Raw genomic sequence first — 14,139 nt, forward strand, 5'->3', positions numbered from 1 at the left:
CTGGTCTGCTGAGGCCACATTCCAGCAAGCTCCATAGCACTTGCATTGCCAAATCATGGGCAAGGCATTAGAACATCAGCAGGATGGCAGCTATTGGCCACGATCTGCAAGGGCACATTCTGAGAGTGATTGTGCCTTTTTGGAATGGTCCACAAACCCTTGGCAGGGAAAGGTCATTCAAATCCAGTTAAATGCCATGCACACCCTTCATCTGACAGTGATTGCACCACTGCCCTTGTAAGAGCCACGCAGCAAATCAGTCATGCACAAGCACAGTTTCTTGCAGTGGAAAGATGCTGAGGGGTGCCATTTTTCTGTTACTCAGGAAAAGGAAGGGAACATGACGACTTCTTAGGAGGGAATATTTATATGAGGGAGTGCAAAGAATCCTGGGGCCTGGCCCGCTGTGACCAAGGATGCTCTTGTGATGGATCACCTCGGAAAAGAAGTCCATGGAGACCAAACAAAACTCATGGTACCGTGTCAGCTTGCTGGCCGAGCATTATCCCTCTCATGAGAAGGCCATTCTACTGGAGGGGAGGGTTGGTCATCTGAATAGTCCCTCTATACATGCTTCAAATAATTCTTTAAACAAGTACTTGGGGAGTGTGTAGAAGCAATGAAGGTACATGCCACAGAGGATGTCTTGTTCGGCATGCTCTTGGGGCATCCTTTTCCTAATCACATAAACAGGAATAGTATAATCCAAACTAGCAGATTATGTTGTACATGTGTTCAGGTGTCTGTACACATGTACGTGTCTTTGTGTGAATGACTGTATGTAAGTTCATTGTAAAAGTAAAACTGGGTACAGACTCTCTCAAATACAAGTACAGATGGAAAGCTGTACACACATTCAACATAATGGCTACATTCACATATAACTTGAAACCGGAGGTTGCTGAACCCACAGTTAATTTTTCTAACCATGAATCACATTGCAGACACTGGTGAATCATAGGAGAGGAGAGCCCTGGTTTCCAACAACCCTGGGAGAGTGGTGTGGCTGTGCTGGGCAAAAATAAAGATGGATATGTCCCAGTGGGTGACCAGACTGGCAGAGGGCCCACTTAGACAGCCTCCTTTCAGCAGTCGCCAAGACTGGGAGAAGTGTTGCCAGGTTACCCGTCCCCGCAGCTTGCTTGTGTGGGGAAAGCAGGCTGGGTGGCATCTTCTGTCTGGCCAGCATGCATATCTCCATGGCCTATCACTCTAGTGAGGGAGCAGTCCATGGGAGAAGGGCTTTTGCCACTCATTATTAATGATTCTGCTTGATGCCCTTGTCCCCCTGGATGGTTCTTCTCATGAATTGTGAATAGGTAACTCCATTGCCTTCCATTCTCATGAGAGAGTGGTCCACTCCGGAGCAGCAGCCATCCTCATCACATCTCTCCTTTCACTGTAGGCAATGCTTATCCTGCTGGGCAGTTCTTCTCATGAGTAAGCCTAGGGACTGCATGTGTTACCCCAAGGGAAGGGACTGGTCCCCCCTTCCTCAACATCACTGAACAAAAAATAGACCTGAACCATTCAGGAACTCCTGTGTGGGGCTGTCTTTTAAACCTGACCCTGAGTATCACCGCCCTTCCATATGTTGCCTTCTCATGGGGCTGCCCTGTTTATGTTGCCACTGCAACTGCATTTTCTTGTGAACATACATATTTCTCACTTCATTTTTGGAGAGCAAAGCAAATAGTGGTTTTTTTTGCTATTCTTGCTATTCTCTCCCCTTTCTCTCCTGACTGCCAGGCAGGGAAGAACAAGGGACAGAGTGGGAAAAGCCCCCATGTGACATTCCTGTTTGATAGGCTTAAAGCCCCCATGTGACATTCCTGTTTGATAGGCTTAAAGCTTGGGATGGGATGTGGTGGTGCCCCTGTTGCTGGGCAAGTGCATGATTAGATCAGACGCAGGAGGCGGGGCAAGTGCTCAGAAAGGTGGCCAGAGAGAAGCTCGCAGACATGGAGTGGGCGCGATACTGGGTGTCTGGGCCATCCTCTATGATTATGATTCCAGAAACAGCACAAAACCATGGCACTGTCCATGTTCAGACGCAACACTGCTACCCCCAAACCTCAGACTGGGGTGGTGAAATTCACTATAAACTGAAGGTTCAAATTGGAATTTGGCGAGGGAAGCCACAGCTCACTTTGCATTTGGATGTACACAATTTCCAACCTTTGCCTCAAGTGATTGCAGTTTCGCATTATGTGCAAAGGCCAATATATGAATAACTATGTGCATATAGATCTGTATGTGCATATATTGTACATGCATCGAATATAATGTGTGAATAAGGCTTGTGTGTACATTTGATGCATAACATTATATGCATTCACTTATTGTCCTCTTTCCACCCCATCCCATCTTCCTTTTGTGTCATTTCTATTAGACGGCAAGCCATTATTTTACACTCTAAACTATACTGAGGTCATTAGCAGAATGTACATCTAGAAAATAAAGAGACAAAAAATCAGTAAATATAAAGATTTTGATTCACAATACCTGGAAATTTTCACCAAAAAAGGAAACAAACTACATTTGGAAGAAGAGCTTCAATATCTATATCCTTATTCACACATTTTGTTCAACACTCATACAATCTGTGTACAGTGTACACAGGTACCAATCTGAATATGGGTACAGTTCATGTGATCTTGAATGCAGGTGCAGCAGTTCACTTCCTATCTAAATCCTGCATTTGAGGGACCTGTACCAAGTTTGCTTTTAAATGAACCTGTCATTCACACAAAAACTTATACATGTGTACAGACATGTGAACGCGGGCACAGCATAGTGTTTGCAGAAGGCTTATATGTATAAGACAACTTATAGTTTTCCAAGATATCAAGAGCTAAAGAATACCTGGTGACATCCAGACCTAAATGCAGGAGTGCAATGAACAAAGATGTGCATTTGCAAAACAGTGTAGCTGAGCAGATGCTCAAAGCTGCACAATCTCCGGAAGTCATGGTCCACTTGCAGAATCATGGAGCTTGCACAACAATATTAGTAGAGAGATTTGCTTCATTTCCTGCCACATATATGGACTGAGGAAAACATTTCACAGCAGGAGACATACCACAAGTTGTGCAAGCACACCCTGTTGCACCAGTGAAGCACTAGTCTGCAATGCAAGCTCCTAACTTGGAACTAGCTAATAAAAGATCTTTGCACTAGTGCAACATGTTTGTACTACTACAGCACCATTCTGGATGTCAGCCACCAAACATTAAAAATATTTCACTCCAAAGGCAGCAAGGTTTTTATATATATGTATGGATTATATTTCAAAAATACTCTGGCATATGGTCACACTATCCAATAATCTGTTATGCCTGCAATCTGAGTAATTCATAATTTTTATAGCAAATAATAGTCCAGTTAGTAGTTGACTCTTGACAACCTTTATTTAGACCCCTGAATCAATACGTCTTGTAAAGCCATAATATTTAAAAGAAATACCGGCAATTGCTTTGTCACCTGTATTTCATCATCATTCGTCCTAGCCAGGCTTGGAAAAGGGCGATGAGAATTAAGAAACCAAGTCCATAAAATGCCGAGGCCTGCAGCATATCCCAGAGAAGCCCCATCATCAGCACTACTTGTAAAGGTGCAATCCACACAAAAGGAGCCAAGGCTAGACCCTGGAAAAAAATTCACAGCAAATGCACACTGAAGCTGTGCTCAGAAAACAACACGAGAACAGGTGAAGATTAGTCATTAAATAAATGCTTGATAGGACTTCTATGAACAGCATAACAAACAAACACAAGTGTTTTGTGATTATGAACAGGTAAGCGTCTCAATGTCAGTTATGAAAACATCCCCAGTGTCCCATGGCAATATCACATGGTAAGTTGCTTTCAGTTTTTTAAAAAAGGTTCGCAGTATGGCACGAGGTTCTTCAAGAAGTCTCTCTGAGCATTTGCAAGACTCTGAGCATGCTTAAATGACTTCCTAGATTGTGACCATGGAAACTAACATGTAGTACAACATAAAAGTACATGGAACTCGAAGAAGCAGAACTGGACAGGGAGCAGGCAGCGTGTTGCTCTTGTCTATCTTCCCAGTACAATATAAGGTCACTAATTCAAGTCTGTCAAGCAAGAGAGATGGAGACCTTTCTTCACTTACCTTCATAGTCCTCCATCTGACACTGAGGTCATTGCCACAGTGTAAGTAATTGGTTAAACCAGGTTTGCTTTTTGAAATCTGTACCATTGGACTGAAAACAGTATCCAGAATTTGAAAAGGCGATAAGGAACCTTTTCCCCTTCTCCACCCCCCGCAACCCCTAAACATGCATTTTAGTTGGGTTTAGAAACATATTGTCCCCACTTCTCACATCCATTCGTTTTGGTTGCTTATTACAATTTTATCCCATCCTTCCTTCATGAGGCTTATTGATTGATTGATTGATTGATTCTTAAATTTATATACCGCCTTTCATTAAAACAATCCCAAGGCGGTTTACAGCAAAATTTAAAAACAAGATTGTAAAAAAGACAATTAAAATATTATGCTAAAAATATAAAACAAATCTGATTAAAAATTTAAAACACAAGTATAAAAGCAATACAGAGTACAAAGAGCAGCAGCAGAGACAATCATATGAAATCCTGGGTAACATGCTTTCTAAAAGCTGTGATGGAGACTGAGGAGTGAATAGGCACCGGGAGAGCATTCCAGTGGTGGCAAAGGGGTGGGTGAAGAGAGGGCACATATATTGCTGGGGGACAGAGTAATTGACAGAAGGTATTTGTCAATGCCTTTCCAGGGCCAGCTGATCCAGCCCATCTACATAGCCCTACCATTTATTTACAGAACTCCCAGGGCATTGGGCAGATTTTGCTGGCCCAGCACACATAATCAGATGTGTGCCATGAGCATGTGAACCCTACCTGACCAGTATGCCAGAGCACCTTTTCCTAATTTTGGGAAGGGGAAGGTTGGACAACTTCACTTCAGTGAGGAATAAATTACAGTTATTTGTTTCAGCTTTGTTGGAGGGGAAAGTAGTGGTCATCCCATCATCCCATGTAGTAAGGAAACCAAATGGAGGCTTCAGCCTTTCAAAAGGGCACACTCATCAATTAATATTTCTTCCAGGGAAGTCAGGATTGGTTACACTGCTCTGCAAAATATATACTATTGTCGCTTTCAAGTATCCCCAAAGAAATAGCATTAAATAACAGATATTTAAGCCATAATAATGTAACACAGAACTACTAGTAGTCAAGCATGAAACATGTGTTGGTCAGAGCACATGAACTAGTAGTTCCAGCAGTATATCAGCTGTGCACTGCACACACACACACACCCCTTAGTCACACCAGAGCGTGGTGGAATGTTGAGAACAGAATATGACCCCCAAAAGGTGTTGGGAATGGACTATTAAATACACTGCTCTGAACCCCCCCCCCCCCGTTTATAAATTGCCTCAGATGGCAAGAGATTGGGATTAAAATGTTTTAATCAAGCAATCTAGATCTTGAAGCGACAAGTGTTAGGGCTGAAGACACAGACCAAGAAGTGTGTGACTAATGCTGCTGTGTATCTTTTTTTTCTGATTAGCTCAAGTCACACAATTCAGTAAAACTATTCATTGCAGCCAGTTAAGTTTGGTTCTGGTGATGCTAAGCACTTTTGAGCAGTCTGAAGATACCTGTTCTTTTTAAAGAAAATACAATAAATATATGTAATTAAATTAACGCCAACATACTTCATCAAATTTGTTCAGATTGTTCGAAAGGAGGCTAACGAGGTGTCCAGTGCTTATTTTATCTAGAACTCTGCTTGATAATTTTAAGGTCTGTAAAACAGAAGAAAGAAACCATCAAGCAATCAGATGAAAGAAATTGAAATGTTAGATAGCTATCATCAGCCAGATGCTAGTAATTGCCAGTGTCTTCAGTTACCATAATCAGAGCTGTCCTTAGGGCATGGCAGGCAGGGTAACCGCCTCGGGCCCTGCTCTTTTAACCCCCATTAGAATTAACTGGAAGAGGGCCTCGCACTGACTGATTGGCTCTGTGCCCCACACCCTGCCAGGGCTCCCTAATGACAGTCCTGACCATATTTACCCAAATAGAAGTTAACCCTGAATTTAAGACGACCCCCTTTAAAAATTATGGGTTAAAATATAGGTTGTACTATTTATCCAGAAGGAAGAGGTCTCTGAATTTAAGACTACACCCCACTTTCTAACATCAAAGAACATGGGAAAATCCTAGACTAAATACAGTATACTTTCTACACATAAACATAGTTATTGAACCTGTTTTATCTCTCACATTTCATTATATTCATTACATCACTTTGCAAATATTGACTTTTTCATTGTATCTACTGCTGTTTCCCATTTTCCATTTCTGTAAGGATAGATGCTGCAATATTGAGTTGGCTTAAGGATTTGGCTGTCAGGTCTGCTCCCTCCTCCCGTTGCACACTCTGATTCCTTTCCTGACTTCCAATTTGGGGTAAACTACATCCATTACATTTGCCATTACATCCATGTTGGCAAACTATACTTTGCTTTCCAAACCAGAACTGGAAACCCACTCCAACGTGTGGTTTTCAGTTCTGGTTTGGAATGCAAGTGCAAACCATCGTTTGCCGTTTGGATGGCAAGGAAGAAAATGAAAGAGAAAAAATAGAGTATACAAAGAGGGGAGGAAAGAGAGGGACTGCACCATAGGCAAGCCATAGTTTGGTATTATAGGTGAACCAGCTTATAACATTGTCAGTATACAAAGGAATTTCTCAGAGATGTAATAAAATCTTTTATAAGCTTTGGCTGATACGTCAGTTGCGACCTTACCCGTACAGAGATAGCTTGGCCACATTACTCATATTCTGGTGACCTTTCGCTTAGATTACTGCAATGAATTGTATGTGGGGCTGCCTTTAAAAACAGTCGGGAAACTGCAACTGGTACAAAATAGGGCTGCAAGTTTATCAACTGGGACTGGATGTTTTGATCATATTATGCCAGTGCTTCATCAGCTACACTGGCTCCCAGTCTGTTTACGGGCCCAATTCAAAGTGCTGGTTTTAACCTGTAAAGCCCTAAATGGCTTGGGACTGGGTTACCTGTGAGAGCACCTTGCCCCATATGTCCTGACTCGAACCTTAAGATTTTCTTCAGAGGCCCTGTTCCGAGTGCTCCTGCCAAATGAAATGAGGTGGGTGGCTACTAGGGAGAGGGCCTTTTTGTTAGTTGCACCCCATTTATGGAACAGCCTCCCCAGTGAGCTTCATCTGGCATCATAACTTTGTTCTTTTAGATGCCAGGTAAAGACCTTCCTATTCAAGCAAGTCTTTTAAATTTTATTTTTAAAACTGACTTTAAAAAAGAAAGGTTTAAATTTGTACTGTATTTTGTATTATTATAAATATTTGGTGTGTTGTGATTTCATGTTTTTTAATGTGTTTTTACTTGATGTTTTAATGCTGTGTTTTGAGCTGCCTAGAGATCAATTTGTCATGGGGCAGCTAACAAATAAAGGTTATTTATAATATTAAATATTATATATATATATATATATATATATATATATATATATATATATATAATATTAAAATAAAGATTATTCATAATATTTGTTGTTGTTATTGATGATGATGATGATGATGATGATAATAATAATAATTTTAAAAATGTGTAAATTCCCTGAAAGTGGAACCAGAAAAACCTGATATAATGGTATCACATAAGCATGTTCCACAAAATAGAAGGGCTGGTTTCTAGGAGTAATTACCACATCCATCATGAACTCAATATAATAATTCTTTATTTTTCCTTTAAATGTGTATAAATGTCATATTAATAAAAATGCTAAAAAACAAAAAAAAATCCCTCCACCCATATTGTACAACAGTTTCAGATTTATAAAAGGGCAGCCAAAAAGACATTCTTTAGCATGGGTTAGATCCTTTCCAAATAGAAAACTGACTGCTTTTATGACAAAAATCTCCCATGAGTCTGTAGTTCATATCAACGAAAAAAGATGCCTTACCTTTTTATAAATTAAGCTAAACAAGGCTATCCTTATTTGCATTCCAATATGATGCAGGGCAAATATAGCTGGGTGAAGAAGCAACATCCGCACAATGAAGAGAAGGCAGAGTCCTATGGCTAAATAATAGGCTATTGATCGTTCGTGTGAATTGGAAGGATCATAGGAGGCTATTATTCTTCCCAGTAAAAGAGGCTGCACAGATTTAGTAACTTCCTGTAGGGAGAAACAAAAGTAAAACATTTCTATCAGTTTTCCCCAACAACACTTCCAATACAGTGATAGACTAGCTGACATCCAGACTAAGTTACTCATAAGTAGTTGTCCACTGAAATTAATGGGACAAGTGATTAACTTTATTTCAATTGGACTACTCATGAGAAATTTAGTCTGGCTATCAGCTACTATTTTTAACTTTATTTTTAATTGAATTTTAAGAATGTCATTCAATGTAAATTACTTTGTAATTAATCTAGTAAATTAATTCTGCCATGGGTAGGATTTCCCCACCCCATCTTCTCATGGTTTCTGGTTTTCTCCCATTCTTTACTATCTTATCATATTTATATGCAGATATATGGGCTGAGTTCCTGACTAATGAAGCATACCTGCTTCAAGCAGCTACAGGGGCACAGCGTAGAAGCTCCTCATCGGAACTGCGCAAGAGCACTACAGTGCAAATATTTCGGAGGGCTTTCCCACACTCTAGAAACAGGGATATGTTTCTGCTGATATATCATGTCCCCGCCTTTGGGGGCAGGGGAGCCCTCCAAAATATTTGTTCTCATCCTTGTGCAATTCTGATCAGAGTTTCAAATGCAACAGAGCAGTGCGGAGTCCTGCACTGTGTCCCTGAAGCTGCTGTAAGCCATGGTTCCAGCCTAGCTGGTTCCTGATACCATTCAGATCCACATATGCCAGAAATCAAAAGATTGCTATTATTTTGTAGGCCTTTTGACATTTAGACTTGCACAGTTATTTTTCCCCCCATGACTGCTGTATCTGATACAAAGGAAAGCTGCAGGGTAACATGGATTTTCCAGTTTGTGCCATACATAACGTAGCTGCTGTAAATAGGTTGATGATCAGTTTCTTGTTCAGGGGGGAAAAATATTTCTAGCTATCATGTATGACTTGTAGTTCCTTGGATCTTATCACCAAACACCTTCCTGAATTATAGATACATATATGAGCAGAGGCAGTCTTACCCCTGGACTTCGGGGCCAAAGTCCAGGGCCTCCACAGAAATTGCCCCTCCCCCCATATCCTCTTTAGCCTGTCCAGCATGGTGTGGTTGCCAAGCGGAGCATGATGATGCTTAATTTGCAGGGGAGGGGAGGCCTCCAAAGGCCTTTGGGTCCAAGCTCCAAAATTACCTAGGTGCAACTGTGTATATGACCTTTTCAAAACTATAACTGCCATAGACATTTTTCTTCTTCCAAAACATCCTGAGAAGATACAGAGAGAATAAATACAGGATTTATCCTGAGAAGATACAGGATACATCCAAGAGTGTCACAGGAGGCTATACCCAAGACTGCTATAGCAGAAACCACATGTGGCTTCTAGGTTTCTGTGAGTTATTTTCTTTCTTTTTCTTTTAATGAAAGCTGAACTTCTTGCAGCTCTTAGTTACTGGAAAGGCCATAATAACTAAGAATCGCAGAGCTATTATGAACATAGTTTATTAGAGCCTCATCACATTAGAAATGCTGGTAATGTTGGATGACCAAATCCCTCCGCCACTGTCCCCAGTTGTTTATGCAAACAAAAACTGATTTCTAGAAAGACACTGGGTGGCTTCACATGTCAAGGTGAAGCCTCCACTTGGCCAAATCACTGGTTTCTGGAGTACATGTGGCAGCTGTTACCAGCTACACTTCACAATCAGCCTTGCACACAAAAGGTGATCCCTACATTGTTACACCCAGGAAGAACAATCAGACACAATGCATTCCACGCAGGCCCGTCCTGGCCCTTCTAATCAGCAAAGTACGACAGCAGGAATATGCCCCCAAGGCACGTTTTGGGATATAAGTATCACCAGTTCCATGACCCAGTGTACTCCTCTGTGCCTCTTACGTGGGACTCAAACCAACTCTGCAACAAGTATAGTGCTCTCAGTTTGAAGCCTACTCTGGGAAGAGCAGAAGCATCTTGAGGAGACAAGCAAGCTTTTCTAAACAGAACAACATCTAGCCTTTCCCCTCTTCAAACTAGCTAACAGGAGGAGGGGAGATTTTGAGGGGCTGGTTTCTCTTTAAGGGATAAGGCCTAGTCTGTGTGTGTTATTTGCCAGGGCTAGCATTTGCCAGGGCTAGCAAACTCCTGTGTTTTTGTTTGTCGCTGCGTAGAGGGGGGTGTAGTCAGCTAGGGCTGTGGGAGGCCCCACATTCCTGTGACATTCCTTTGACCCACATCCTGTGTCTCAGTTTGAAGCCTACTCTCTACATAAGAGGTGAAGGCCTGAGAGCAGAGCGAACAGGGATAGCAAACAGGACGTTGGAGTTTTGCAGAAGTTTAGCGGGAAGTGTGCAGGGGAGCCTGGAACAAGCCCTGTTATCACAAGGAGCCCAGTGGAAAAAAGAAGGTAAGTACAAATCCCTCCCTCATATTCTTGAGAAAGGCTGTTTGGACAGTTAAATAGCTTACCATTACAGCTGAGACATACCCTTCTAATAAACTATCTCTAAATACTGTAAACAGCCAACAAAACCAGTATGAAGATAGAAAGTCAGCAGGGGAGGGGGCATTTCCCAGTGTATTGCACAGAGTGCCAAATGTATGATTATTTGCCCTATGGGCAGAAGTCATGGGTGTGTGCTCGGTGCAAGGAGCTCCTGGCTCTCAGGGAACATGTTCGTTCCCTTGAGACCAAAGTGGTGGATCTGGAGAAGCTGAGAGAGACAGAGAGGCATGTGGACAAGACCTTCAGGGGCATGATAGAGACATCCCACTCCAGGGCTGATCTCTGCTGTGAGAGAGAATGAAGGTCTCGGGGAAGGAGGAAATGCTCCTTTAGAAGGTACCCCTTCTGCGGAAGATGAGCCCATATCCTCACACACAGGGGATACTCCTCCGGGGGGTGGGGACCTCCTTGTACTGGGTGATTCGATCATTAGAGGTATAGAGAGATGGGTATGTGATCTACATGTTGACCGCATGGTGACTTGCCTGCCTGGTGCGAAGGTTGCGGACATCATGCAGTGTCTGGATAGGCTCTTAGGCAGTGCTGGGGAGGAGACAGCTGTCGTGGTGCAAGCCAAATTTAGGCTGATAAGTAGCATTTTGAAATCCAGGACCTCCAAGGTAGCATTCTCAGATATGCTACCGTACCTGTTCCATGCGCAGGTACAGTAAGATAGGCAGAGTTGAGGGGTTTCAATGCATTGATAAGTTGTTGGTGCTGGGAGGAGGGGTTTAGATTTGTTAGGCACTGGGATACATTTTGGGGCAAGCAAGGCCTGTACAAAAGGGATGGGCTGCACTTGAACCAAGATGGAACCAGACTGCTGGTGTTAAAAATCAAAAAGGTTGCAGACCAGCTTTTAAAATGACACCTGGGGAATAGCTGATGGGAGCTAGGCAGTATCCAGTTTGGCAAATGCCTAAAGTGCGAGGGTGTAAAGGATTCAGATAAAACAATAGTGGACAAAGCAGAACCACATAAAGAGCACATAGAAGCCTGTGCCAGCTGGTCAAAGAGTCAAAAGAAAGATAGCATACACCAGGTAAGAGATTCAGCATATAGGTGCTTATATGCCAGTGCCAGAAGCCTCCAAGCCAAGATGCGTGAGCTGGAGTGCTTGGTTGCTAACACAGCAATAGGCATAATAGAAACATGGTAGAACAGTGAGAACCAGTGGGACACTGTAAGAGGTGGGGTCTCTCAGGGATGTCTACTGGGACCAGTGCTTTTAAATTTATTCATAAATGATCTAGAAGTAGGTTTAAGCAGTGCATTTGCCAGATTTGCAGATTATACCAAACTCTTTTGGGTAGTGAAATCCAAAATGGATTGTGAGGAGCTACAAAAGGATCTCTCCAACCTGGGTAAGTGGGCAACAAAATGGCAAATGCAGTTCAATACTGGCAAGTGTAAAGTGATGCACATTGGGATGAAAAGCCCCAACTTCAAATATACGCTGATGGGATCTGAGCTGTCGGTGACTGACCAGGAGAGGGATCTTGGGGTCATGGTGGACAGCTCATTAAAAGTGTCGATTCAACGTATGGCAGCTGTGAAAACAGCCAATTCCATGCTAGGAATCATTAGGAAGGGGATTGAAAATAAAACAGCTAATATTATAATATACAAAACTATGGTGCGGCCACACCTGGAGTACTGTGTACAATTCTGGTCACCATATCTAAAAAAGGACATTGTAGAACTGGAAAAGGTGCAGAAGAGGGCAACCAAGATGATCAGGGGCCTATAGCACCTTTCTTATGAGGCAAGGCTACAACACCTGGGGCTATTTAGTTTAGAAAAAAGACGGCAGCAGAGAGACATGATAGAGGTCTACAAAATCATGCATGGTGTGGAGAAAGTGGATACAGAGAAATTCTTCTCCCTGTCACATAACACTAGAACCAGTGGTCATCCCATGAAATTGATTGCCAGGAAATCTAGGAACAACAAACGGAAGTACTTTTTCACACAACGCACAATCCATTTGTGGAACTGACAGTCAACAACCTGGATGGCTTTAAGAAGGGTTTGGATAACTTCATGGAGAAGAGGGCTATCAACGGCTACTAGTCGGAGTGCTGTGGGCCACCTCCAGCCTCAAAGGCAGGATGCCTCTAAGTACCAGTTGCAGGGGAGTAACAGCAGGAGAGAAGGCCTCAACTCTGGCCTGTGGCTTCCAGTGGCATCTGGTGGGCCACTGTGCGAAACAAGATGCTGGACTAGATGGGCCTTGGGCCTGATCCAGCAGGGCTGTTCTTACGTTCTTATGTTCTTACATGCTATAAACTGGAGACTCCAAGAAGAGCCCCAGCAATGAATCTTTGTGTTCCCTCATGCCTTTTACTTGGGACTCCATTGCAACAAGCACTCTCTTGAGCTCCACTTGGGATTTCATCCAACAACCTTTGTGCTCCCTCATATGCTATACTTGGGACTCCATTGATAAACCCTTCTCATGGGCACCTCTCCCTCTACTAATCTCTGCACCCCTCCTGCTTCCAAACACACTGTCTTGGAGAATGAGATTCTGCAGCCCTCCCTGGAGTCCTGAGGGCTCGTCGTCTAGATCAGGTGAAGGTGAATGCTTGCCCTGCTCTTGGGCCTCCATCTATCTATTTCTTACATCAAAGCTATCCCCATCTCTTAAGCCTCTTTCTCTCGCCTGCCAGGGGAACTTACACAACTAGACTTCAAGCTAAAATGCCTCATTCCAGTTGGTTTACTTAGAGACATATATTTATTAGACTCATTGTAGTTAAATATATTTTAGATATTAATATTGCTTTAACTACGTAATTCTCTTCCTGTATCCTCCCTCCCTCAAATAAATCCTTATTATTATTTTGAAACCATATCCTGCCTCAGTCCAGTCATTTCTTGAGTCGAAACGTTTGCATGAATTAAAACTGTTGGAGTTGACCCCCTTTAAGAGCTAATCCCTCCACAAAGCCCAAACATCCCAGGGCCAGTTCCATTAACATTGCTCAACTTTCGATGTCAGGATGTTCATGCCAACACTGGGCAAGCCACATGAATCTGTCAGTGTTTACATGTTCCACCCTATATGTGGTTCCAGACGTGTCATCTGTAATATTAATTTTAAGATGGTTACAGATGTCAGTTTCAGAACTGCAAGGAGGGCAGTACATGCTGACATTGTCAGGTTCACGTGACATGGCATCCCCATCCTGGATTCAGAAGTCGGGCTCCCGCACACACTCCAGGAACCAGCAGTTCAGTCAAGTAGTAACTTCACCAGGTTGTGAAAAGCCACCCACTAGATTCTCACTTTTGGTCTTCCACTTTCCTAAAAGGCTAAATGGATAAATTAAGAAATATCCTGAGGATTATATTGTGTTCTTCAAAGCAAAGGGAAGCCAGAATCAATAAGGTTGAAAGTAACTTTACTGAACATACATTGACTCT

General features: G+C 42.5%; 1 protein-coding gene across 1 annotated transcript in view; it reads right to left on the minus strand.

Annotated features, from left to right (window-relative positions):
- The window catches only part of CFTR (CF transmembrane conductance regulator), a 145,441-nt gene that overhangs the window by 86,580 nt on the left and 44,722 nt on the right, over nt 1–14,139 (minus strand). The window contains exons 4-6 of the mRNA XM_053253764.1: nt 8,022–8,237; nt 5,726–5,815; nt 3,484–3,647 (exon numbers count right to left, since the gene is read on the minus strand). Coding sequence (XP_053109739.1) covers nt 3,484–3,647; nt 5,726–5,815; nt 8,022–8,237 — 470 coding nt within the window. The remainder of the gene's footprint in view (nt 1–3,483; nt 3,648–5,725; nt 5,816–8,021; nt 8,238–14,139) is intronic.

Source organism: Hemicordylus capensis, chromosome 5 (genome assembly GCF_027244095.1).
Source record: "Hemicordylus capensis ecotype Gifberg chromosome 5, rHemCap1.1.pri, whole genome shotgun sequence".
Lineage (NCBI taxonomy): Eukaryota > Metazoa > Chordata > Lepidosauria > Squamata > Cordylidae > Hemicordylus > Hemicordylus capensis.